This window comes from Fonsecaea erecta (genome assembly GCF_001651985.1).
Source record: "Fonsecaea erecta strain CBS 125763 chromosome Unknown Scaff9, whole genome shotgun sequence".
Taxonomy (NCBI): Eukaryota; Fungi; Ascomycota; class Eurotiomycetes; order Chaetothyriales; family Herpotrichiellaceae; genus Fonsecaea; species Fonsecaea erecta.
Genome location: NW_017387252.1, coordinates 65,821 through 88,556, shown reverse-complemented (window position 1 = coordinate 88,556; position 22,736 = coordinate 65,821). Strand labels below are relative to the sequence as shown.

The 22,736-nt window shown below is 51.9% G+C and overlaps 7 protein-coding genes across 7 annotated transcripts; 3 read left to right on the top strand and 4 right to left on the bottom strand.

Moving 5' to 3' along the window:
- Window positions 1-260: 260 nt before the first annotated feature.
- AYL99_09257 (hypothetical protein) lies at window positions 261-2,955 on the bottom strand (the record flags this gene model as incomplete). Its single annotated transcript, XM_018840764.1, has 4 exons — window positions 261-1,062; window positions 1,110-1,264; window positions 1,482-2,629; window positions 2,751-2,955. The coding sequence occupies 4 exons, from the start codon at window positions 2,953-2,955 to the stop codon at window positions 261-263; spliced, it is 2,310 nt and encodes a 769-aa protein (XP_018689445.1).
- A 336-nt stretch (window positions 2,956-3,291) lies between these two features.
- AYL99_09256 (hypothetical protein) lies at window positions 3,292-3,986 on the bottom strand (the record flags this gene model as incomplete). The annotated part of the gene is made up of 2 exons (XM_018840763.1): window positions 3,292-3,633; window positions 3,699-3,986. The coding sequence occupies 2 exons, from the start codon at window positions 3,984-3,986 to the stop codon at window positions 3,292-3,294; spliced, it is 630 nt and encodes a 209-aa protein (XP_018689444.1).
- A 416-nt stretch (window positions 3,987-4,402) lies between these two features.
- On the top strand, window positions 4,403-7,243 carry AYL99_09255 (hypothetical protein; the record flags this gene model as incomplete). Its single annotated transcript, XM_018840762.1, has 1 exon — window positions 4,403-7,243. The coding sequence occupies one exon, from the start codon at window positions 4,403-4,405 to the stop codon at window positions 7,241-7,243; it is 2,841 nt and encodes a 946-aa protein (XP_018689443.1).
- A 1,074-nt stretch (window positions 7,244-8,317) lies between these two features.
- Window positions 8,318-10,360, top strand: AYL99_09254 (ATP dependent RNA helicase; the record flags this gene model as incomplete). The annotated part of the gene is made up of 1 exon (XM_018840761.1): window positions 8,318-10,360. One exon carries the CDS (start codon window positions 8,318-8,320, stop codon window positions 10,358-10,360), a length of 2,043 nt encoding a protein of 680 aa, XP_018689442.1.
- Window positions 10,361-16,871: 6,511 nt separating this feature from the next.
- On the bottom strand, window positions 16,872-17,639 carry AYL99_09253 (hypothetical protein; the record flags this gene model as incomplete). The annotated part of the gene is made up of 1 exon (XM_018840760.1): window positions 16,872-17,639. One exon carries the CDS (start codon window positions 17,637-17,639, stop codon window positions 16,872-16,874), a length of 768 nt encoding a protein of 255 aa, XP_018689441.1.
- A 1,230-nt stretch (window positions 17,640-18,869) lies between these two features.
- Window positions 18,870-20,537, bottom strand: AYL99_09252 (hypothetical protein; the record flags this gene model as incomplete). Its single annotated transcript, XM_018840759.1, has 1 exon — window positions 18,870-20,537. One exon carries the CDS (start codon window positions 20,535-20,537, stop codon window positions 18,870-18,872), a length of 1,668 nt encoding a protein of 555 aa, XP_018689440.1.
- A 1,131-nt stretch (window positions 20,538-21,668) lies between these two features.
- On the top strand, window positions 21,669-22,391 carry AYL99_09251 (F-type H+-transporting ATPase subunit G; the record flags this gene model as incomplete). The annotated part of the gene is made up of 3 exons (XM_018840758.1): window positions 21,669-21,933; window positions 21,990-22,074; window positions 22,130-22,391. The coding sequence occupies 3 exons, from the start codon at window positions 21,669-21,671 to the stop codon at window positions 22,389-22,391; spliced, it is 612 nt and encodes a 203-aa protein (XP_018689439.1).
- Window positions 22,392-22,736: the final 345 nt, after the last annotated feature.

The following is a 22,736-nucleotide window of genomic DNA, read 5'->3' as shown; positions in this document are numbered from 1 at the left end:
TTCTGCCCTGGCCCACGTTCTCTGCACAGGCAACTTTTCCGATAGCTAGCATGTGACTTGTCTTGGCAGTTTTTCGAGCTAAGCCGTTTTCACCTTTTTCCATCTGAGCCTCTGATACATGATCGAGACTCGTATTGTTTGCGCTGTCTTTTGATATCTCTGTGTGGACTCAGGAAACAGTCCAGTCCACACCAAACTTCAGCCCTTCTTCTCCAGAAACCATGCAGCTTGAGCCAATACCATGCTTCTCATTACATTTGCTAACCCTGCTCGCCGCGAGGGTCGTAATCGCCACCTTCTGTCTCTTCCGTTCCTCCTCGAGCGAGTGGAATGCGATCATTTAACCAGTCATCATCCTCAGAGATCTCTTCCTCCTCAATCGCACTGGCCATGATTTGCGCCTTTGTCTTGGACTTCTTCTGATTTGAAACAGACCTTCCATCTCCGACAATCGGAATTTCTGTCGTAGCCTCTAATGTATCATACCAATTCTCCCTACGTTCTCCTGAATCTTCCTCTTCTTCTTCTTCTTCTTCTTCTTCTTCTTCTCCTTCTTCGTCGTCGTCGCCGTCGTCGTCTGTGGACACAAGCGCTGCTTCCGCCAACTTACTGCCTTTTCGTTTGCTTGGAGTTGATGCGTGTTCGACAACGTTTCCGGCAACAATATCGTCATATCCGGGATCACCGGGCTTGTATAATTTGCCGTCAATGACCTTTGAGCCTACTGGCCTCCCTCGTTTGGGTCCATCCAGCTCGATATCGCCGAAATTGGAGGTGTACTTTGAGGCAAAAGTGTCATGCGACAATTGCTGGCCATTGAGGATTTTCAAATGCGTCCTCCAAAGTTCCAATGTGTCCTTGTCCCGGGTCCTGTCGTATTTGCCGACTTCAAGTCCGTTGATCGTCCGTAGATCCAATGCTTCGGCCCTAGTGTCGGCCCAGTACCAGAGCACTGAGCCCTGCTCTGCCTCGCTTAATCTTTCATCTGCTTGCGTGGCATAGATCCGACCTTCTTCGATGCCTTTCCAGTCGTAATCAAGGGATGGTTTGATGCAACCTTTCCTGCTGTTAGCAGAACTGCGTTGCAGCAAACCCGTCCACAGCTGCACAGCTGCAGCTTCGCATAGTCTTCCGACAATCTGGTCGTGCGATATCTCATATCGATTATGAGGTGAATGTAGACGATACCAAGGACCATAGGTTGCTGAGCCAACAGGGCGAAACAGAGTCTTGACCTCGTCTTGAGGTACTGCTTCAGCATCACCTGGTTTCGTGTTAGCGTCTGTGTTTTGAAGCTGGTAATGACGGTGTCTGTCAGTTGTGTAACCTCTGCCAACGAGAGTTATATATGACTTCGTCGATAGTAAGGGCGACTCTGGGGACACATGCTCTGGTTTGATGTCGTCAAGATGGAGCCTGATTGATTCAACAACAAGCACATCAGTGCACCCTCGGCCTTTTTCGCATGGGGCGATTCTGACGGCATCGCCAACAGTGATCAGCTCCGGTCCTATGTAAATGCCCTTGCAACGAATGGTAGCGTAAGGGCCATCCCCCGTGAAATACCATTTCTCCAGAAGCGAGATACTGGTCATACAAGTCAGAGCGTATTCAATTGATGGGTGCCACTTCGTCCTTGGAATCCCGCGGAGCAACATCTGCCAGTGACTCAAGGGCCGGATATTTCGCAAAGGGAGGTACCGGTATTGTTTGGACATTGATTTGTCGTTCTCATCATTAGGATCTGGGAACGTTTCCACTCGGAAGCCTCCAATATTCAAATTGGTCTGCTTTGACGGAAGATCTTGAATGTCAGGAAAGTCCACCCGCCCATCAGTTGCAGTAGCGGACGGCACGGCCGCAACAACCCCACCTCTCCATACCGGTGAACCATGAAAGCATTTCTGATCAAAGGAGTAGAACTTGTATTCCTGTGTCTTTTCTTCGAGCATAAGGTAGTGCTCGTGGAGAAAATTAGGGCAGAACAACACAAGTTCTCCGATTCGAGGCACAAACGCGTGTTGCTGTTCGATCAAGGTCAAACTTCGCTGAACATGGTCGACACCTGTCCAATGATGAACATCTTGAGTGGTCCATGAGTGCTCGGCTCTCCAATCAATGGAATTGGGCTCCCTGATATCGTCCTCGATCCCCGTTTTGCCTCCCTTTGTGGCCTCCAGTCTCTTTAGCTGGCTTTTAAACACATCTTCCGTCCCTTCTGGATCCAATGCATAGGGAGCTCCGACAGCCTTGATCTGGCGCTGGGGACGAGCTGAAAAAGTCCCGTTGGCACGACTTGCAGTAGAAGTCGACATCGATGAGAGTCCACCTTTCCGAGAGGTGAGCGCCGTTTTGTTGTCCCTTGTAACTGAGAGCTCCCGCATCCCAGAGTGCCGCTTTCGACGCTTGATCGGGTCCGTTTTGGGCCTGCCGCAGAGTACGCATTCACAAGGGCCCTGCATTCCCGACATCAACCAGAGGAAATGCGGTCGAAATTGAGGAATGGAGTCGAAGTACTTGCCAGACTGATGGCCAAAGAGTCGCTTATAGAATACGCCTGTGTTGCCGGGCTGGGCTATTTCGAACAGCTCATAACCAAGAGGGAGTTTGTCGAGATAGTAGTCCACACCTATGTCAAGAGTCAGTGCAGTTCGAATGTCGTTTCGTCAACAGCTTCGTAGCACATCCAACAGAGTCGGCCGAGCCAGTGACAGTGTGAGGTTGGGCACAGGCGTGATAATATTCCTTACCTGGACGCGCAATCCCGAGCTTCTCTGACCAGGCTTTTGCCAGGGCGACCAAGTGGCGTTCAATAGAGCTGGGCCGATACGGTTTGGGAGGCCAGTGTCTTTGATCTCCATCACTGTAGGGCATGATTGAGAGGACCTGCCATTGCCCTTTCTTACCGATTATGTCCCACTTGGACTCATCGCGGGACGCGCCCTTTGCTGGCATGGTAGGTGTGGATATTTCAGAATGAAAGGACAGAGTGGGCTGGGTAGGTGAGCGTAGTAAATGAAGGCTTGGTGAGGTTGAAGAGAAGTGCTGGAAAAGTAACGTTTTGGGGAAGTAAACAATAGTGACGAATACCTGTATCTTGGACGGCCGACCTGGCCGCACCACGTATCCATGAAACCCTCTACTTTTCCCGAGGTCTGGCTTTTAGAGGAGCCAGAAAGGGGGCCGGGAAGCGAGAGCAACAGGTAATATGATATCGAAGGGAAGGATAAATACCCATTCACATAGGTTTGATCTACAAACGTTTCGTAATTATAAGTACATAAGCAATCATTACTTTCCGCCCTCTGCCCCGGGTATCAAAGTGCGCTCCAGGCTGATCTGGAACTTCGGTCTTCCTTTTGGTACGTAACGACTGAGTCCGTCATTATCCATGTCATAGTATAGTTGCCACTGCCGCGTCGAGGGGTCTTCGACAGCCACAAACGCCTCAGTTTCATCAAAAGTTATACTCTCTTCGTCTTCCGTCCAATCCCACGGTCCGACGTGGTGCTCTATGCTTGCCGATTTGTTGCCATATTTCACTTCCATCGTGTCTTTGTCCACATATATCCAGTTCAACAGTGGAGGATCGTCCCGAACTTGGCTGACGAGACCAATGGGGACGGGAACTCTCTGGGATGAAGCCGTCAGTCTGATACCCGCTTGAAAAGACACGACCTTGGTAGAGAATCACTTACTTCGTTATCGGGATACTCGATATAGAACGCTTCCACGACATACCCTTCTTTACACGGATTCAAAGCTTCATGCGGCCCTATCCAAACACGGTCATCTCTCAAAACAAGTCTTTTCTCGTGGATTTCCCGTGTCCTTGAGCTCTGAGTTTCACAGTGCACATCGATGTAGAATTTCTGCATGCGCTTTGCATCTTTCTCGCGCTCTCTGTGCTTCTTTTGGCCATGGATGGCTTGGGCGACACCTGTCACGGTAGGAATGGAGGTGAGGATGAGAAGGCCGATGACCATTTTTGGCAGGGCGGCGCGTCTTCAAACGGGCAACGAGTGACTTCGGCGAGTCTTTGTGTCATCTGTCAGATGTTCGGAGAACATTTCGATCTCTGCCTTCAGATTTGTTGATGCCGGAAGAATGAGGGTGAAACAATTGCGATAATGATGGGATAGAGGGGCAACTGCAAAAGCGTCAAACATGCCGCGCCATCTCCCTTACTCTGTATTTCGGCTCCAGTTTCCGCCATTCTCATGCGCCAGTGAGTCTCATATGTTGCTACATAACCATCGCCACGTGATATGATGTCTTTGTGGTCGGGCCCGCCTCTTCTAGCTTAGAGAAGATCGGTAAGAGCAATGGCAGTATCGCTGACTAGTCTATGGTCGGGTTGAGATGCCTCATAAACCGCAGCCACGTTATGGGCACTTGCAGGATGACTGTTCTACCTCCAAACAACGACTCAGCAGACAAGTTCCCCATCTCCTCGATCGAAGTTGACGCTCCCACGTTTGAGCAGCATCACTCTGGCTTCGTTGTTCAATTTTCGAGGCCCAGAATCTCATGGCGGTTTTCTACCACCAACGTTCGTGTCTACAACTGGGTGCAGACGGCCTATGACCTTGAAATTTGTCTAATCGATGCCGATGAGGCTGGGATATACCATGTCGACGGTGCACAGTCGGTCCTCGTCCCATGGCCTATCCTGTGCAGCAGTTTAAGATCCAGAGAGCAGAGGAGGGTTCGAGTTCGGTGTTATGGCACTCGTCGAGATGAGGGAACCACCCAAAAGGTAATGGAGATCTCCAAATGGTCAGATTGGAGCATTGTTGAGGCCGCTCTGCTCGACAAGAATGACTGGGCTGCCAGCATGATCACGCTCAAGGAATCAATCTTGCCGAACGATGACGGATCGGCTCGTCCTTTGACGTTTCGAAAACTCTTCTCCTTACCCTCCGGTAGGAAGATCAAGAAGGCCCGACTGTATGCCACCAGTCACGGGGTCTACTATGCTAGCCTCAACAATAAGCCGGTAGGCGACGAATGCATGGCACCAGGTTGGCAAAGCTACAAGAAGCGACTCCATTATCAAGTACATGATGTCGAAAGCCTCCTGCTCCCTGGACTAGACAACGTCCTGATGGTCAATGTGGGACCTGGGTGGTTCGCATCTGCTTTGTCCTGGGTTTGCCGGAGGTTCGTCTACGGCACCGAGCTTGGTGTTCTGGCGCAACTAGAAGTGGAGTTTGATGAGACTGATGAGGCGTTCACTATCTATACGGACTCCTCCTGGTCGGCCACCACCTCGGCCATTCTAAGTAGCGAAATTTACAACGGTGAGGTCTATGATCAGCAACGAGCAATGGAAATTAGCACGGAAAATTCGGAGTGGTCTCAGAACATATGGGGAAAGTCCAGAGTCTCAAATACTGCCGTCGCACCCCTGATCTCCCCAAACGGGCCCCCTGTACGCGTAACAGAACGCCTGCGACCGAACACATTTTTCAAATCTACATCTGGTAAGACGATCATCGATTTTGGACAAAATATAGCTGGCCGACTGTGTATTAGGCGCCTCCTCAAACCGCCCGGACATAGAGTCACATTCCGTCATGCGGAAGTGATCGAAGACGGCGAGCTGGGAACAGGGCCGCTACGAACAGCAAAAGCACAAGATACCGTGATATGCGCAGGAACAATACTGGCAGATTGGCATCCCAGTTTCACATTTCATGGTTTTCGGTACGTCGAAGTGACGGGGTGGTCTGAGGAGGATGCCGAGATGCCCTTGACTGAGGAGAGCCTCGTCGCAGAAGTGATGCACTCAGATATGCGAAGAACAGGCTGGTTCTCTTGCTCTAACGATGAGGTGAATCAACTACACAAGAACACAGTGTGGAGTATGAGAGGCAACTTCCTCAGTATACCGAGTGAATGTCCCTCTAGGGACGAGAGACTTGGCTGGACTGGTGACCTGAACCTTTTTGCGCCTGTGGCAACATTTCTCTACGATACTGGCGGGATGCTAGGGGACTGGCTGCAAGACCTATACGCCGACCAAATGGACGAGCATGAAAGCTGGAGGAAAGGAATGGTGCCGCTATATATACCAAATTGTCTGACGGGGCTCGGTCCTCGAGACGATGGATGGCATCACATGCCCAATGGTGTCTGGGGTGACGCCGCAATCATGGTACCCTTTCAACTCTACATGATGACAAACGACACTGACATCCTGTCACGCCAATACGATAGCATGATACAGTATCTTCAAAACGGTGTCCGACGCGGCAGAGATGGTCTTTGGAATAGCTATCAATGGCAGTTCGGTGACTGGTTGGACCCCTCTGCGCCTCCCAATGATTCGGGAAGAGGTCGGACGGATGGTACTTTTGTCGCAGACTGCTTCTTAGTTGAGTCGACAAAAAGAATGGCCATCATCGCCAAGCAACTGCAAAATTCGGACGACTTTGCTCACTTCACTACCGCTCACCTCCAGCTGTTGACGGCTTTTCAGACGAAATATGTCACACCTGCAAGACTTCTCGCTCCTGACACGCCCACGGCTGATGCACTCGCCATCGCTTTTGACCTCCTACCATCCTCTGAAAGCTCTAAATCTGATTCGGGGGAACATGCAACAGCCGCACGCCTCTCCCGTGCCCTACGCTTTGACGACTTCTGTATTTCCACCGGCTTTGTCGGTACTTCCGTTCTGCTTCACAGTCTCACTAAGACCCGCCAGGACACCCTTGCGTACCAGATGCTTCTGTCGCGGTCCACTCCCTCGTTGCTTTACCCGGTTCGCATGGGCGCGACGACGATTTGGGAGCGTTGGAATAGTTTGAAACCTGATGGACACATGAATGAGGCTAGTATGACAAGTTTCAATCACCATGCCCTGGGCTCAGTCACAAGCTGGCTGCACGAATGCGTTGGCGGAATCAAAGCCGCTGATCCTGGCTGGAGTACTACCTCAATCGAGCCGTGCGTCAACAGAATGCTGTCGTATGCAGAAGTGATATATGAGTCTGCTTACGGCCGCATAGAATGTAGGTGGAAGTTGGATGGCGATACATTGAGCATCGACGTTCTGGTACCCCCGAATACCCACGCTCGTATCGTCTTGCCCGATGCGCGCGACCGACGAGCTCAGGGTATGGAAGTCGATGATCTCTGGGTGGGTTCTGGGCGATATCATTTCGAAAGCGAGTATAAACGAGCAGATCATCCCGTCCATGCTATCCTCCCACCTTGGGGAAGATCGAGTTTCTAAGCCCCGACGGCGAGGTCACTCGACCTTGAGTTTAGCAGGCGGGCTCTTCCCTCTCCACCCCCTACTGGAAGCACCATGCTGCCCAGTGCAACGGACGTATGCAGCCTAACTGGATCGTGCATCCATGGATGAATTACGGATCAACCGGTGCGGGAATGCCTCCGGACGGCGACTACCACGGCGACTTTGCTAATAAAACTAACTGGCTAAAGTCCTATCCAACAGCCGCCCAGCTCCACCGCCCAGCCCTCTCCTTTCTACAACAATAACGAGCAGAGAATGAGGAGCAGCGATAGTTAATACGATTACAGTGAGATCTCATCATAGAGGCGCGATAGGATAGTACTGGCACTGGCACGGGCACGGCACTGGCGGCGGTACTGGTAGTGGTGGTGGTGGTGGTAGTAGTAGCAGAGGCATTGTTAGAGACATTGGCAGTGGCAGAGGCAGAGGTAAGCGAGTCCGTAAACGAATTGCTAGGCCAGTTGAATCAAAGCAGAAGGGCTTCCTAAGTAAGCTCAAACAAACACCAAGGTTAGCTATACAAAACAGGCGGCGGCGAGGTCAAGGATAAAGCGAATTAGTAGATCTGTGTGATGGAGAATTAATTCCCATACAAATTGAGTGTGGTTTGATTCTACCGAACATTAACCGAAGTAGCCGTCCTCGCCGTACTACGAAGTCGCCGTGATAGGTGCCTCTGTATGTACCCTCATTCGTGGATTTGTTGATGTGACCAACACCAGGTCGGATGTTAGAGACAGAGCAAATCCTTGTAGATGATTCGGCACCATACAATCAAAATCTCTAAACGTTTTTGAGCACTCACAGTCAGAATAGGAGAATCACAGTGCAGAGGGCGGAAGCACTCATCGGATCCGCAAGATCAGATAATCCGAATTCTTGGCATCGAACCCAAATTGTAGCGACCCTTCAAAGCTTTTACCACTTTGACTTATGCAGCAAGTTCTAGAACCCGCAACAAAAGGACATACGCCCTGCCTCCACGGGTGTTGCGACGCTTCGATATAGTCCTACGCTAGAATCGGTGCTCCGCAACCCCATACACCAGCCATGGATGCGCTGAAACTGCTATCCCGCTCTACCGCCCTGAAATCAAAAATTTCGAGACCGTCGCCACAGAATATCCCTTCCGCATCAGGGCAAGCACCCATCCAAGATGTAACAGAGTCTAATACGGGTCGAAAACGGAAGAGAGAATCAAATGAACGAGATCATGATGATATCCAATCAACAGCATCTGGCCAGCTATCCGAACAGGAAATCCGCCAACTTCACAAGAAGCACAAAATTAAGATTGTAGACTTGAATCGGTTCCGATCCATCGGCAAGTCGTCAGAATCACGAAAGACGCAGAAAGAACAATCGCGCCTATTCCCTCAGCCGCTTACATCCTTCGGTCAACTGCGTACGAAATATGGAATCAACGCTATTCTGGCACGAAATATATCAGCCCAGGCGTATTCTGAGCCGACCGAGGTTCAAATCGCAACCCTGCCCTTGCTATTGAAAGACTCAGGCGAGGAACTAGAGGCTGAACCCAATCTCTTGACCATCGCACCAACAGGAAGTGGCAAAACTCTCGCTTTCCTGATTCCCTTGATCGAGAAGATCTCGAGGGCTCATCGACTCGCTGGGTCAACTGTTGACAGACATGTTCGCGCTATCATTCTGGCCCCTACAAAAGAACTGGTTTTCCAGATAGTCAGTGAAGGCAGGAAGCTGGCAGCAAAAACGGGCGTGACCATTACCGCGGTGAAGAAAGGCATGAGACTTTTTGAAGGACTGGCACTTTCCGATGAGGAGGAGTTTGGAGATAACGGAGAAGTTGATCAAAGCGATGACGAAGGCGAGTCTTTGAAAAGGGCCACTCTCGTCAAAGCTGATATCTTGGTCTCGACCCCGCTAAGCGTGGTACATCTTCTTTCTCCGTCTTGGGAAGAAGAAGAAAACTCGGCTCTGCAATCGTTACCCAACGTTGAAAGCCTCATATTCGACGAGGCGGATGTCCTTCTCGATCCGCTCTTCCGATCTCAGACGCTTGCTGTTTGGTCCGCCTGCACCTCACTTGCCTTGAGAGTAAGCATGTGGTCTGCAACCATAGGATCGAATGTCGAAGAGCTTGCGGTACAGATCATTTCAGACCGGCAAAAGAAACTCCAACTTTCTCGGCGTCAATGTCTATCGCTAATCCGAACCATTATTGGTTTGAAAGACACGAGCCTACCAACAATCTCACATCGACTGGTTTACACTGCAACAGAATCTGGAAAGCTTCTCGGTATGCGGCAGTTGCTTCACCCATCGCGGTCCCTGTCCATGTCGAAACGTCAAGACAATGAGGCGGCGCCGCTCCGGCCGCCATTTCTGGTCTTCACACAAACGGTGGACCGTGCCCAGGCATTGTATAACGAACTTCAATACGACATTCCTGCCCAAGCAGGCGGTTCATCCCGAGTGGCAGTACTTCATGCTTCCCTGTCCCAGCGTGCGCGGTCATCCATCATGCAGGAATTCCGACAGGGGAAAATATGGGTTTTGATCACTACGGACCTTCTGTCGCGTGGTGTCGATTTCCGAGGAGTGAATGTGGTGGTGAACTATGATATACCGACCACCGTTGCTGGATATGTCCATCGCGCAGGAAGGACAGGAAGAGGCGGTAGAGAAGGTGGTGTCTGTGTCAGCTTCTACACTAAAGAGGATATTCAATACGTGAAAGGTATAGCGAACGTGATTGCTGCCAGTCAGAAGATGCGAGGAAACTCGGAAAAAGACAATGACGGCACACAAAGCAAGGAGACAAACTTATCCGCGACGACGGAGATCCAGCCTTGGTTGCTCCACGCGCTTCCCAGCGTCTCCAAGTCAGCAAGGAAGGACCTCAAATTACACGGAGTGAAGACTCGCCGAGCCATTCATGTGGATGATGACGAGAAAACCAAACGGATGAAGCGGAAAGCAAGGATCGGAACGCAGAGCGGTTACGAGAGAAGGGAAATGAACCGCAAGCGCGGTGCCCTAGAAGGGAGTCTAAGAGCGAAAAGAAAGTCGCGCCAACAACAGGAGAATCCAGATTGGGAAGGCTTTGAGTGAAGCAGCCTTCCAAAGGAAAGTCCTGACGTATTCGGTCATTACAGCTTCAAGATTTGTTCCAAGCCGCTTCCACTCCGGGTAGAACTGACACGCGATCATTCCGAAGAGATAGCACGTTCCGGTGTACGGAGCACTCGATCTCGTTGGTGTACCACAATGCGTCCGTCGGGCGAACCTCGACAACTGAAAAGGAGTCCACCGGATGGTCGATGGAAGTCGAGTCGTATCAGGGTGGGTTTTGTTACCCATGTAAACGCTCTCCGTTTGACTTCCGGTGTCTATCATTCCGTCGGAGTGTACGCCCTCAAAGCCGACGTGTGCCGCAGCGACGAGGTGATGTGGTGGCTTGCTGGAGCGTAAATGACACGGTTTGAGGTGACTGTCTAGCTGGACGCTCGTGGGCGTAACTACGCAGGTCGTTTTCATTCGCTGCCACCTTTTCAAGGGGTCTAGAACACTTCAGCAGCGTTCGAGACTACGGATAGCCAGCTATACTCTCTACGGGTAGCTTCCTGTGGCTTTGCAGCTTGTGGCTTGCTGGTGGGACACTTCGAGTACGACATAACACGAGTCTTTCTGGACCCAGCGAATTTGGCCGAGATCAACAGCCGACATGGCCTTCCTGAGGCTTTTCGTGGTGGCGTGAAACACGGAAATAAACGCCAAATCGTTCTTCCAGACGGCATTGAAGATCCCCATCGCAGTGGAACATCACCCATGCTTCCACACATGCTACTAATCGAGTCATTCCCTTGCGTCAATAGCCGTCTCGGAGCACAATGCAACACTCCGAGCGGGTCGCTCCGCGATCCAGCCGGTTATTACTCCACCAGATCTCAAAAAAATAACCTGCCATTGCCACCCCCAAGAAATGCCTAGAGCCCGATTCAGCCAGGGAGCATGGCTCGGGTCTCGGGTTAGAGCCTGTAGAAACCGGAATGGCAGACGGCTTTTGTCTTTTGGGGCACGTGTGCTGGTGTTGACGGCCGCGCTTCACAACTCCGGTAAACATTGCGGATGGTTTCCTCGGTTTAGCCAACACTCAGCGTCTAAATGCTCCTTGAGTCCTTTCCACCAGAGAAGAAACAACGCAGTCCTCCGTCCCAACTCCGACGCCACTGCATCGGCGATCCAACGTTGATTCCTCCAAACCCTTCCAGGAACAGAATCGGTACCGCTTCCCAGTCTCCGCTGAACGTCTAACTTCATCATGAGATGTTTCGCAGACCAGAGGACTTGAGAACACATCAGTAAAAGTTGTCCGAGAACTTTCGAGCTGTTCTCCGTCCCTGCTCCGTGGTGTTTGCGAAATACCAGGAGAGCTATGCGCGAGAGTCCGAACACCGACCTCCTTACCTTTTGAACCCGCTCCATCTCCGTGATGGCATTTACATCCTTGTCTGTGACTCGTTTGACAGCGGAGATGTGTAACCAAAAGTCTCAGCCGGAGAACTTCAGGAGTTCATCGGGGTATTGTGTCTGCTCATCTCCAGTATATGCCCAAGGCCACTTAGAATTGTGTAAAGAACATCTGGGAAGGTAAAAGGGAATTGGAGTGTGCGGATATTATTCCCAAGTGGTTTTTTCTTTTCTCTATGAACAGTCCCTCCCATGGAGATCTCGAGGTTGGGACCACAGGCACATTATTAGTGAGTTAATAGAGCTCTCTTGTAAATATTTCCCCTCCGCTGTCTGAAGTAGCAACATGGCCGTTCCCCTTTCATGTTTTCGGGGATGACCACGGCGCATTTTGGGTACTTGGCTTGGCCTCGAATCCTCAAATCCCTCCCTCTCCTGCTTGCGTGAGGAAGCAGCCAAGGTATCCACGCCCGGGCAACACGGTACAGGCGACAGGTACCTTCTGCCCTTCAAAGAGCGGACTTGTTCTTTTGTCGATGCCACTCGACTCCGCTCTCGCTCGGACAAAGCATGGAGCTGTGCCAGCCCTCCTCAATACCTCTGTGGTCTTGCTGTGTTGTGACCTACTGTACATACGCAACGAGTATGCTATGCGATGACAGCTTTGTCACTCACGATGAGTGTCCGAGCAATGGAGCGACGCAGTGACGCCCGTCTTCTCGCTCCGAAAATTCTGCTGCTCTTTTTGGGACGACGGAACAACCACGGAGAAAGGAAGGGAGCAAGCGACCGTGCGAGGCTTTCTCAACTTCTAGGCCAGGGCCTTACTCGGAGCGATCGCCTGCAGTAATTGCCTGCAGCGGGTGACAATGCCAAAGACAAACAATACTGTACACAGAACAGAAAGCACAGGAGACAGAGTCAAGACTCGACTCGGGTCCGCTCAACGACGTTGCGTCCGTGTTTGCCGTGCGTGTATACTGTATACGTGCGTTGCGTTGGATCGTTGGACTCCTCTCCCTCTTCCGAGAAACCAGCGAACATGCGACTGACTGACATCTTACCACATTCAGACAACAGGTGATGTGGTGATCACGATATCACACGGCAGCCGCCTTGCAGGATCTGGATCTTCCAGCCGGCCATGTCCCGCTCTAGGCCGTGGTGCATCTGGCTTATTCATCCGCGCGACAACCGCATCGAGGTATCGCAGTCACAGTCCCAGTTAGAGGGCTGGCTAGAGCGCTATCTTGCTAACTGCAATAGGGGGTCACTGGAACAGCTTTTCCGCGCATCGTTCGAAATCTAGATTCGAGATTCCAGATCGTAACACCCCTTTGTCAGGCCTGGCATCAGCAGCACGCTGACAAACTGTGGGCTCTTTCCTTAATTCGTCGCTCGGAACAGACGGCCTTGAACGGCGCGCACACAGGTGAAGCAGGAATAATGCAAGCTCGCTCCGACGGTTCATCGAGCTTCGAGCGAAGTACGGAATATACGAGTATCACGCGGTGTCGCGCTGGTGATCTGTTCGGAGAAGCCAGGAACGAACAGTCATGGCGGCTCCTCGCACGGAAGCGCGGAGCCAGCGTCCTGTCAGGCAGGCAACATCATCCCGAGTGGGAATACTAACGTCGGTGTCGGCCTTTGCACGGACAGCTCATTCAGTCTACAGATTCGACTCTCCAGGAACTCCCAGAACTCTCCGATACATGTCCTTTCATCGTGCCCAAGGCACGGAGATTTTGTTTGTCAAGCTCCTCGCGGAGAAGATACGGAGCTCCTCGGGCAGCCTTGTAGGCAGCATCACTCTGTTCGCTTTCAAGACGGATTTTAAATTATCTCTACCTCGGTCATGGCACTGATTCTCCGCGCCCCTTGTGAATAGAGCTGCAACTGGAACTGTGGAAGATCTATTCTGTGGTCAAGCCACGGGAGATCTACCTGACCGAATCCGAAATTGCGGTAATCTGTGATCTACAGCCGCACGATTCGAATGTCTTGCATGGACGATCTCGATGAGGACGCGCTAATCGAAGTCGATCGGACTCGTCACGCACAATACTATACTGAGTTATGGTGCGGCATTGCACATGTCCAGCTCTGAACCACGATTGTGGCTTGACATCTGTTTTGTTGGTGAGGAAGCATACCTAGGACAGTTAGCCACGACACAGGCACAATCAAAGCTACCCGTGCCCAGGCGACTGCGGAAGGTTGTGACATTTGCTTCATGCACGATGAAATGCAGTCCCTAGTCCGGTTGGACATGTCCTCTGCATGCACAAGTATCAGAGAAGGTAAAAGATATACAGCTCACCAACAGAAGAGGTGAACTTCAAGGCCATTCGGAAATCGAGAGGAAGTCCGGTCGAAGACCTATTTGGATCTTCATTGAGAATATCCTTGCTGGTCCAACAAGCAGGCCGCCTTCTCCAGACATCGGACCCTGCTCGAGGTTGGAAAGAACACAGAGAGCGGCTTGCTATTCAACGAAGATGTGGAACGAACTGTGCTTAGAACCCAGACCCATGCATGGCTTGGTCTTCCTTGTTTCCTTGCTTTCTCTCCCTTCCCTCCTCAATCATTTTTTCATACCGAGCGATATCGGCTTTGGCAGTTTTTGTTTCCCCCCCGCCCAACTCATGAACAGTCCAACCTGTCCCCCACAACTCCACACGCAAATTCTTTCTAGGTGCATATGCACGGGCCAGCTAACTTACTAACGGTTATACTATACCAGATGCCTAGCGAGTACCGAGTGCTGGCCAGCTGGGCAGTGTTTCTGTGGGGGAAGGGGCCCCTTCGAGGCTGGGAAGGGGGAAGCAGACCAGTTTCTTTCTATACACTGAATGGTTGTACTCTGGAGGCAGGTGAACACGAAGTACGAAGTCATGGCTAGAGTTCGGATGCTGTTTAATCGTTCTAATTCTTTACTCCTCCCCTTCCCCCCCCCTTTCGTTTCCTATGCGCCCCGTCTCTCTTCCTCTCCAGAACATCCACCACTTCATCATAATCACCAACTCCCCCACGAGCGGAGAAAAGTCTGGCGGGGTCAGCTGTCGTGCTAGTGCGAGATAAGGAGAGGAGGAGGAGGAGGGGGAGAAAGAAAATTTGCTAGACCGTGGTCGAGTGTTAGCCCACTTAACGAGCTACAAGCCCAAGCACAGCTCATTTCTACAAGCCCACTAAGCAACTGCCCAGTTTCGTCGGCGTCCGACCCCGACTGGCGGCGGCCCCAGCTACGTATCGGCTACAAGCAAGCACACACTTCGTATTTTGTGCATACGAAGAAACAAAAAGCAACTTCTCGATCGTCTTTCGTCCGGGCCTCGGGTCGAATTTTTGCAAGCTATTGTTTTCTTTTCTTTTTCCCCCGTTCGTGGGTCTTTTCACTTCTCCTTTTTCTTCTCTCTTTTTAACATTTGTCCAACAGTCCCCGGTGCATGATGCGGGACGTGCATGCCTTTGTACATACGCAGTAGTAGTACAGCATGAGTGTGGAGGAGTACCCGGGCAAAAGTGTCACGGCACTACCTGCCTACAGTATGTATCACAGCAAGAGTACCTCGCAGGAAGAGTGGTTTCATGAAGCTATTAGCTGCTAGCTGCTCCCCGTGCGTCTCTACAGACAAGAAGACGACCCTAGGTAGTGAGTAGCTCGCTCCAGGCGGGTCAGACGCATCGCTCGACGCCGATCAGCACCTAGTGGGCCTAACCACTCTACTCCTAGGTAGGTACTTGGTACCCCTCATCCCTCGTGTTAGCATCCTTCAATGGCAGCAGCGAGCTAGAAAACTAGCTAGCTAGCTAAGGAGGCCAGTAATATAGGTAGGTGCGCCTGTGGATCTTACATCCGTATATGTATGTAGGTGGTACCGACAGGGAACCGATGTATACTGTAGTCTAGGTGTCGGATGTCGGCCAACTCCACAGAATCTACCTTCTACCTGGCTGGCTTGTGTGCTTGCAAGATCGATCGCCACCGTCTCGAGGGAGAGAGGGAGAGAGCTTCTTCAATTCCTCTGGCTCGTGCCAGTGCTCGTGACTTCAGCCCTCTTCGCTGTGAGGAGGGGCCCACAGGTCAAACTCGCAATCGGGAAGTGTTGCAACTATCTAGATATGTAGAGGCTTGCGCACAAGGACTAGGACAGTTCCATGTCCTCAGAACATCGGTTCGTAATTGAGGAAGATTACTTTGTGTATATACATATGAGGTAATGTATGGTCATCGTTACCATACAGAAGGCATACCTAAACCAGCCTAACCACAACCACAACCACAACCGTAACGCCTCCGCGTATATACATAAGATGCAAGTCCATGCGTCGCTACCTGCTCGTGAATATTCGTAGCCCTTGCGACTCCGTACAGTAGAATCACCCAAGACGCCTGCCATGTGCCGCTGGACTGTACAATCCGCCCCGGGTCTCGCCGCCGTGACCAAAAGCCTCCCGAGGGCGACTCCAAACCGTCACGCCACGAATGGTGTTGGTACCCAAATTCTTTTCTCACTCGGATCAGAGCAGGGTTGAACCGACCGAATTCTTACCTTGCGATCGTTGCGCCGGCAGGAGTGAATCCGCCACACTACCGTACACACAAACCAGTCCTATACACATCATGAGCAATGGATCAACTGCCCCGAGTGCAAAGGCTGCCGTGCTTGTCTGTTGGATTCCCGGGCTCGACTGCCGCTGCCACTGAGAGGAGGACTTGTCGGCAAAGTGTGTTATTCCGTCACTCCATGGTGCTCTTCATTGCACTTGAAATAGCCAGAGGTATCTTTGTCCGATCGCCGGTGGCCCACTGACCACGTCCTGCCATGGCCGGTGACGGTGGCGTATGACCCTTGACTGGCTGGCCTTCAGTTTCAAGGCAGAAGAAGCTTGGCCGTCAGGTCATGGGTTGGCCACATTAAATTCTCGTAATCCGTCCTCACTGCCGTCTCCACCAAATTAATCTTCTCTGATTTTCGTCAGGGTCATTTCCCCCCACCAAGAACGGAATCATGGTAAACCAGATATCGGAAGAGCAGAACGGCCAGAACGGCAAGCATGTGGTTGAATCACGTTGCATTAAAGCTCCTGTTTCACTTTTGGTATTGGTATCACGCCATATCATCGTAAACCGCCCTTGATCACCCAATCCCTAGCTAGTCCTTTTCCTCATCCTCGGTGCCTTCCTGACAACGGCCACAGAGCCGCTCCGTTCCTTCTCTATCCGTCCCGAGCTCGTCGTGTTTGAAGACAACCCTAGTCCCGAAATACCGCACGAGGAATCACTCCTTCCCTTGGAAGAGTTGTAAGCCTTCAGGATCGCCGTCTCCAGCGGCAACGAGGATGGATGGCACTCTTCGATGAGCATGGCTAGGTCTGGTGTCCGGGTCGCCAAGCATTGTAGTCGTACCAGAGCCTGCCGCTGCCGTCGCCGCATCGTGTATGACGATAGTGCTTGTGCTTCGAGCGACAGTGAGGGCCGAGGTGAGGATGTAGCCACCATTGTGTCCGACATGGAAAGATCCCATAGCGTCGGATCAATCTCTGGGGAATCGTACGACAAGTCAGACACCGTCGTAGCGGGTGTATCTGGTCCTTCACAGTATCCTTCATCGTCAAGCGTCGTGGAGTCGGAAGGGGAACCCATTTCACAGGGTGGTGGTGAGGGGGAACCCATCTCTGTGTCGGTTAAGGCTTGGGACTGCAGCTGTGCCGTCAACGCGGTGATAGAGGGATGACGAGGAGCCGATCTGTATGCGTCGAAGCGAGAGTCTCGACGAGTGGCAGGTGCTTGTGAAGAATGTGGCGAAGAGCATCGTGATGTGAAAGGAGAGATCTCTGCTGAAGTACATTCTTCAATGCTATCCGTGAAGAAGCCCGGGTGCGGGGACGTTCCGAAGGAGAAGTTCTCGTTGAACATCTTGGCTGATATTCGGATCCCGACAGCGCAGGCGGGATGTCGTTCAGCGCGGTGGAGTTATGAAAGACGAAAAGAATGGAAAATCGTTCGAGAACTGGACGATCGCAGACGAAGAAGTGAGTGAAGGCGGACGAAGAAGGCAGTGGGAGGTGTGTATGTAGCGTCGAGAGGGTGGATTTCGCCGGTCGGCGGCTTTGGGTGTCTTGCTAACGAACTCTGCTGCAGAAAGAAGCCGCTGCGGGAGCCAACACTATAAAGCGAACCGTGGGGTAGCTTTAAATGTCGAGCATGAGCACTTCTAAACCTTTGGCTTTCCTTCTGAGGCCTTTAAGCAGTGGCCACTGAGTGAGACTGAAGTATCACCCGCCGCCGCGATGCCGGACTGAGGGGAGAAGGCGTTGCAAATCGGATACGGGCTCTGAACTGGGGTAACCACCAGGTGGATCAAGGTGGTGGACGAGGGCAGAGAAAATCCGAGGGCTCCCCTGAGGTGGATTCGTTCGCTAAAACTCGTGGGTGCCATCGTGCTGTTGAGCGAAAGAAGCAGCGAAGATTCGACCCAACGTTGCGTGCCTCCTCGGTGTCTCTTCCGCTTAATCGAAGGGGCGATCGGATGGCGCGTTCCCCTGTGCGGCAAGTCTTAGACGTTGGCGTGGTCTAGAGGGGGCCGCGCCATGACGGAAAGAGGCGAAGGCTGCTTTCTTTGTTGCCTTGCTGAGGTAGGCTAAGGCCCCTGTCGACTGCGTTGTGCCGATGCCCGCTAGAAATGCCCAGACGGATCGCAGAGGCCCAGTTTAGGCGTCGGGATGCCACAAGGGGACATTTTGCTCCAAGACTCCGCCCGCGAAGATCTTTCCACCCTGCCAGTTGCGACGTTGTGCCGTCATCGTTCAATTCTCGACCCTTCTAGTGACAATCATTTCCTTTGTTTCATTTCGTGTCTCGTTGCCTGTCCAGCCCTTGCGTGTTTGGAGAGATCAGAAAGCTCGACGATCAGAATCAGGCCCAGTATTATAGCGCAGAATCCTCCGTGCTCCAAAGAGGTCTCAGGTGGCAACGAAGGCGTCCGAGCTATTATTCTTTATCATAAAATTGCCACTCCGTTGCAACCGTGTTCTGCCATCGACGGGCATGCTTATCTTGCTGCAAAGCCCTAACAGAACTTCGGCCTCGTTTCGGCACGACAGGAGGATGCAGGATTTGCACGGCTGCGTGCTGCTGCTGCTGCTGCTACCACATCAATGGCATCCGGTAATCCACGAGGAAACAAATCCACGTGATGGAGTTTGCCGAATACATTGGACTACAATACATCCGCTTGTCCAGTCCCTGTGGGCCCCATTTTACGTGCATGTTGAATGGCGTATCTCCAGCTAGAGATACGCTTAACTCGGCCATTTGCTGCGCACCCGTGTGAGAAAGGTGTCCGTTGATATATTCTCTTGTTGAGTAGAGCAGAGGTGAAACGTTGCAAATCTCGAAGCAGGTGTCATCAAGTGGAGATTTGCCTAAAAGGAAGAAATCCGAATAGAGCTCCTGCAGGTCGCCCATAAACTCGTCCAATACCTCATCCACGGTACTGCTAGCCGTCGACGTGTGCGATGCATTTGATCTTGCAACCTGGTTGATCTTCGGCGTCGAGCTGGATGCGTTCCTTTTTGACGATCTTCTGCTCCTTTCCTCGTTCGCCAAATTCAGCCAAATATCTTCTGACGGCTCGTCTTTCTCGGGTGGTCTCATTGCCTTTTCTCGGTCGCCAGGTAACATGCAGCCGCCAAGGAGATCCTCGGCAGAGAGTTTGTAGCTGCGGCCAGTCCAACTGAGATCCTTCCGATCCTGCACCGGCGTCTGCACTTCGCTTTCTATGGTGGATGTGTCGTGTTCGTGGTCGAGTTCTGGAAGTGACGCCGTGTCGTTAATGAACTGGGTGACGTCGATCAGGCAAGCTAGCATGAATCTGCTGCGCCCACTGCTGGGAATGATGAGGGGTGTGAATAACACAAGGTGAGTAACTGGATCACCTGCAGCATCTTGACCAGTTACAATGTCCATCGAGGCACCTTCGCATTCACGGTTGTTAAGGAAGAAATGTTCCCCCACCTCAAAAATGTAGCGAAGTTCTTTGGACGTGGCGATAACGGGGAGTCCAGCCACGGCGGTGTCGAGAATGCAAAACGACTTGAAATGCTCAACCAGTCTGAGGCCGATTGGATCGTCACTCTGTTTGGCGGAATCCGCCATCGAGACAGAACTCGCTGTGGGTGAATGCAGCCACGAGACATGTTTGGTTTGACGCTTGCTCGCTGGTGCCTGGGGGTTCCGATACGAACTCGCTCCCACTCTTGGTGGCGCAAGCACGTCACGAGACTCCTGGATCCTCAGTGTGGAAGCACTGGAAACGGTGGACAGGGTAGAGAAACTGGCCATACTCGCTTGCCGACTCGCAACAGATAACAACGGAGACGCCATGGCATCGTGGACTGCTCGTTGTGGACCGGTAGATGGGTGAAGGTAAGATTGATGGAGGTTGAACTGACTGAGGCTTGTGGCAGGAAGTAGTGACTGGCGGCCAGGCGATTTGCGTGGCGATACGTGCGTGGTGGACTGAAATCGGTTGGGAATGGCCCGCGAGATGGTATATCCTTCAAGACTCGATCGACTCACGGGCAATTCGATGAAGGAGGAGAATGTGGTCGTCGAAGGGAAAAAGGACCCGGATGATTCTGCCCGCCGCAATATTCCAGAACCAAGGGAGAGTGTCTCAGCCTGGGGCTCGGACGATCTTCGTAGAGTTCGGAGAAACACATCTTTGAGCCCTTGCCTCAGTGATCGACGTGGAGGATTCGATTGGGCAGGCTGAGGTGGGTGGGATGAAGGTTGTCTATGTTTGGCAGCCATGGTGTTGTCGTTGACCTTTTGCACCCCTTGCCGTTGTCCGGAGTTTCGGCGTTTCTGTTCTTGCGGAATGTGAACTGAGATGACTTGAAGGTGCCAGCAAGAGAAATTTGAGGCGGATGTGAGAGAACCCGGCATCAACAGGATCGGCAGGCTCAGCAGCTGTGACTTAGCACGTACAAAGACAAGCAGTTACCCGTGTACTATTCAACAACAGCTCGCATGCTGAAAGCGACGGGCAGAAAAAGGACAAAGAAGTCACCACCCAGGCATGAAACCAGAACGCCTACCAACAAACCGCTCAGATACTGTTCCAAATGAAGAATGTCTTCGGTGATGGCCGTCCTCTACATGGCAGCATGGCTTGAGGAAGTTGTCTACAAAAAGGAAGAATGGCACGTTACAAGTTCATGATGGACGAACTTTTGGGATCTGCTGCAGGGGCTCGGGGGCTTCAAGAACGTTGGTTCCCGGGGAACTCGGCTGGGGGGAGTTAGGGCCTAAACAGCTTGTTTCAGGTTTAGTGAGAGAGATCCAGAATACCGGTATTGGTCTGCCAAGGGGGGAGGTGAGACCCGTGAGAATGGGACGAAGGGAGATGCAACCAACAAGAAGTTGGTAGTCGACATGACGATTCTTCTAGATGAGAGTCACAAATCTTTGTGACCGTCAAGTGAGGTGGATGTGGAAGGCGGGACCTGTTACGACGGAGTTGAAGTCCCAGGCCGAACCTCGATGACAATCCCGACAAAAAAGGCGGATGATGAATGGAATTTCCAATCAGCTGTAGACAGCAATTGAATGCACATATACAAATTGAAGCTGATCCAGTCCAATCGACATCAATATTTTCACATTATTCTTTGTGAAGTCGATGAACAAATTGATAGAGGAGAGTTTTTCCGGCCAGGTACCAAGCCGACATCTGACCAATCAGCAGCTCCCGTGGCCCGAAATTTTCCGGCCCATTGAATTTGGACTTTTGGCCTCCGAACAGCTTTGACCCTTTTTTCACCTGTCTCGTTCGACCACCACAACGCAACACAATCACCACCACTGCTTGAGGAGGTGCGTCGCCGTTCTCACCATCCTTATCTTTTCACCCGTGAACATCCTTCTGGAGCTCCAGCAGTCATGTCGGCGGCTTCCACCTCTCGCGCCCTTCTCCGGCAGTCCAGATTCCTCCTGCGCCGAAACAATTTCAGACAAGCTTCCACCACCTCAGAAGCAGCCTCAAAGGCGCAAGAAAGCTCAAAGCAGGCCGTGTCAAAAGCTTCAGAAGGCTTGAGCCGTGTTTCGAGCTCTGCCGGCTCCGCAATCTCCAAAGTCGGCTCCTCCGCATACAGTGCCCTGAGCAGAGTTGGCGGAAGGACGGGAAGAGTTATTTCCTTTGTCGAATGTACGTTGCCAGATACTCTGTCACAGATATGCGGGCATCAGCTAACCTGAACACAGCGTTAATACCGCCTACGGTCTACTACTCTCGCGTTGGATGGGAGCTCGCAAGGATCGTTTTCAAGGGTCAACAGATGGCTCCTCCGTAAGTCGGGTCTGGAAACAAACGGTACCTGCAGTTTCGAGCTGACCTTTCGCAGCTCTCTGGCCCAGTTTCAATCTTATTTCCAGCCCCTGATCAATGTCTTCCGGACTCCGGCATCCATCACGTCAAGCGCAAGCTCTGCACTCAAGTCCGTCAACCCGAATGCCGTCCTGGCCCCTATCCGCAACGCAGACAGCAACCAGTTGACCACCTTCGCAATTGTCTTCGCTCAGGTGTTGGGTTTCTTCACCGTCGGTGAAATGATAGGGAGATGGAAGATTGTCGGATATCACGGCGAGCCACATCATGAACATTAAGAGAAAACCCAAAAGGATCGACTGCCAAACATTGGTTTGATGGCTGCGCCTTGTAATCTTAGGAGTTTGTCGCACGAAAAGACAGGTCAATACATATCTTCGGGTCGATACTGTGCTTGGGCTTTTGCTCTGTGGTGGCTGTTTCAAGTGGTACAGCTGGCGATTGGCAGGAGGAATGTTGTCCCGTACAGAGACGCTCACGACTTGACAGGCTTGCTATGCACCAAACTCTCTGACAAAAACTCACTGCTACGCCAGCCAGAAAGTTCTGTCTGGTTACCGAGTCTCCTCAGCGTAATTTGCTAGGTATTGCTCACTCCGGCGAAGCGCAGACATTGTCTTGAC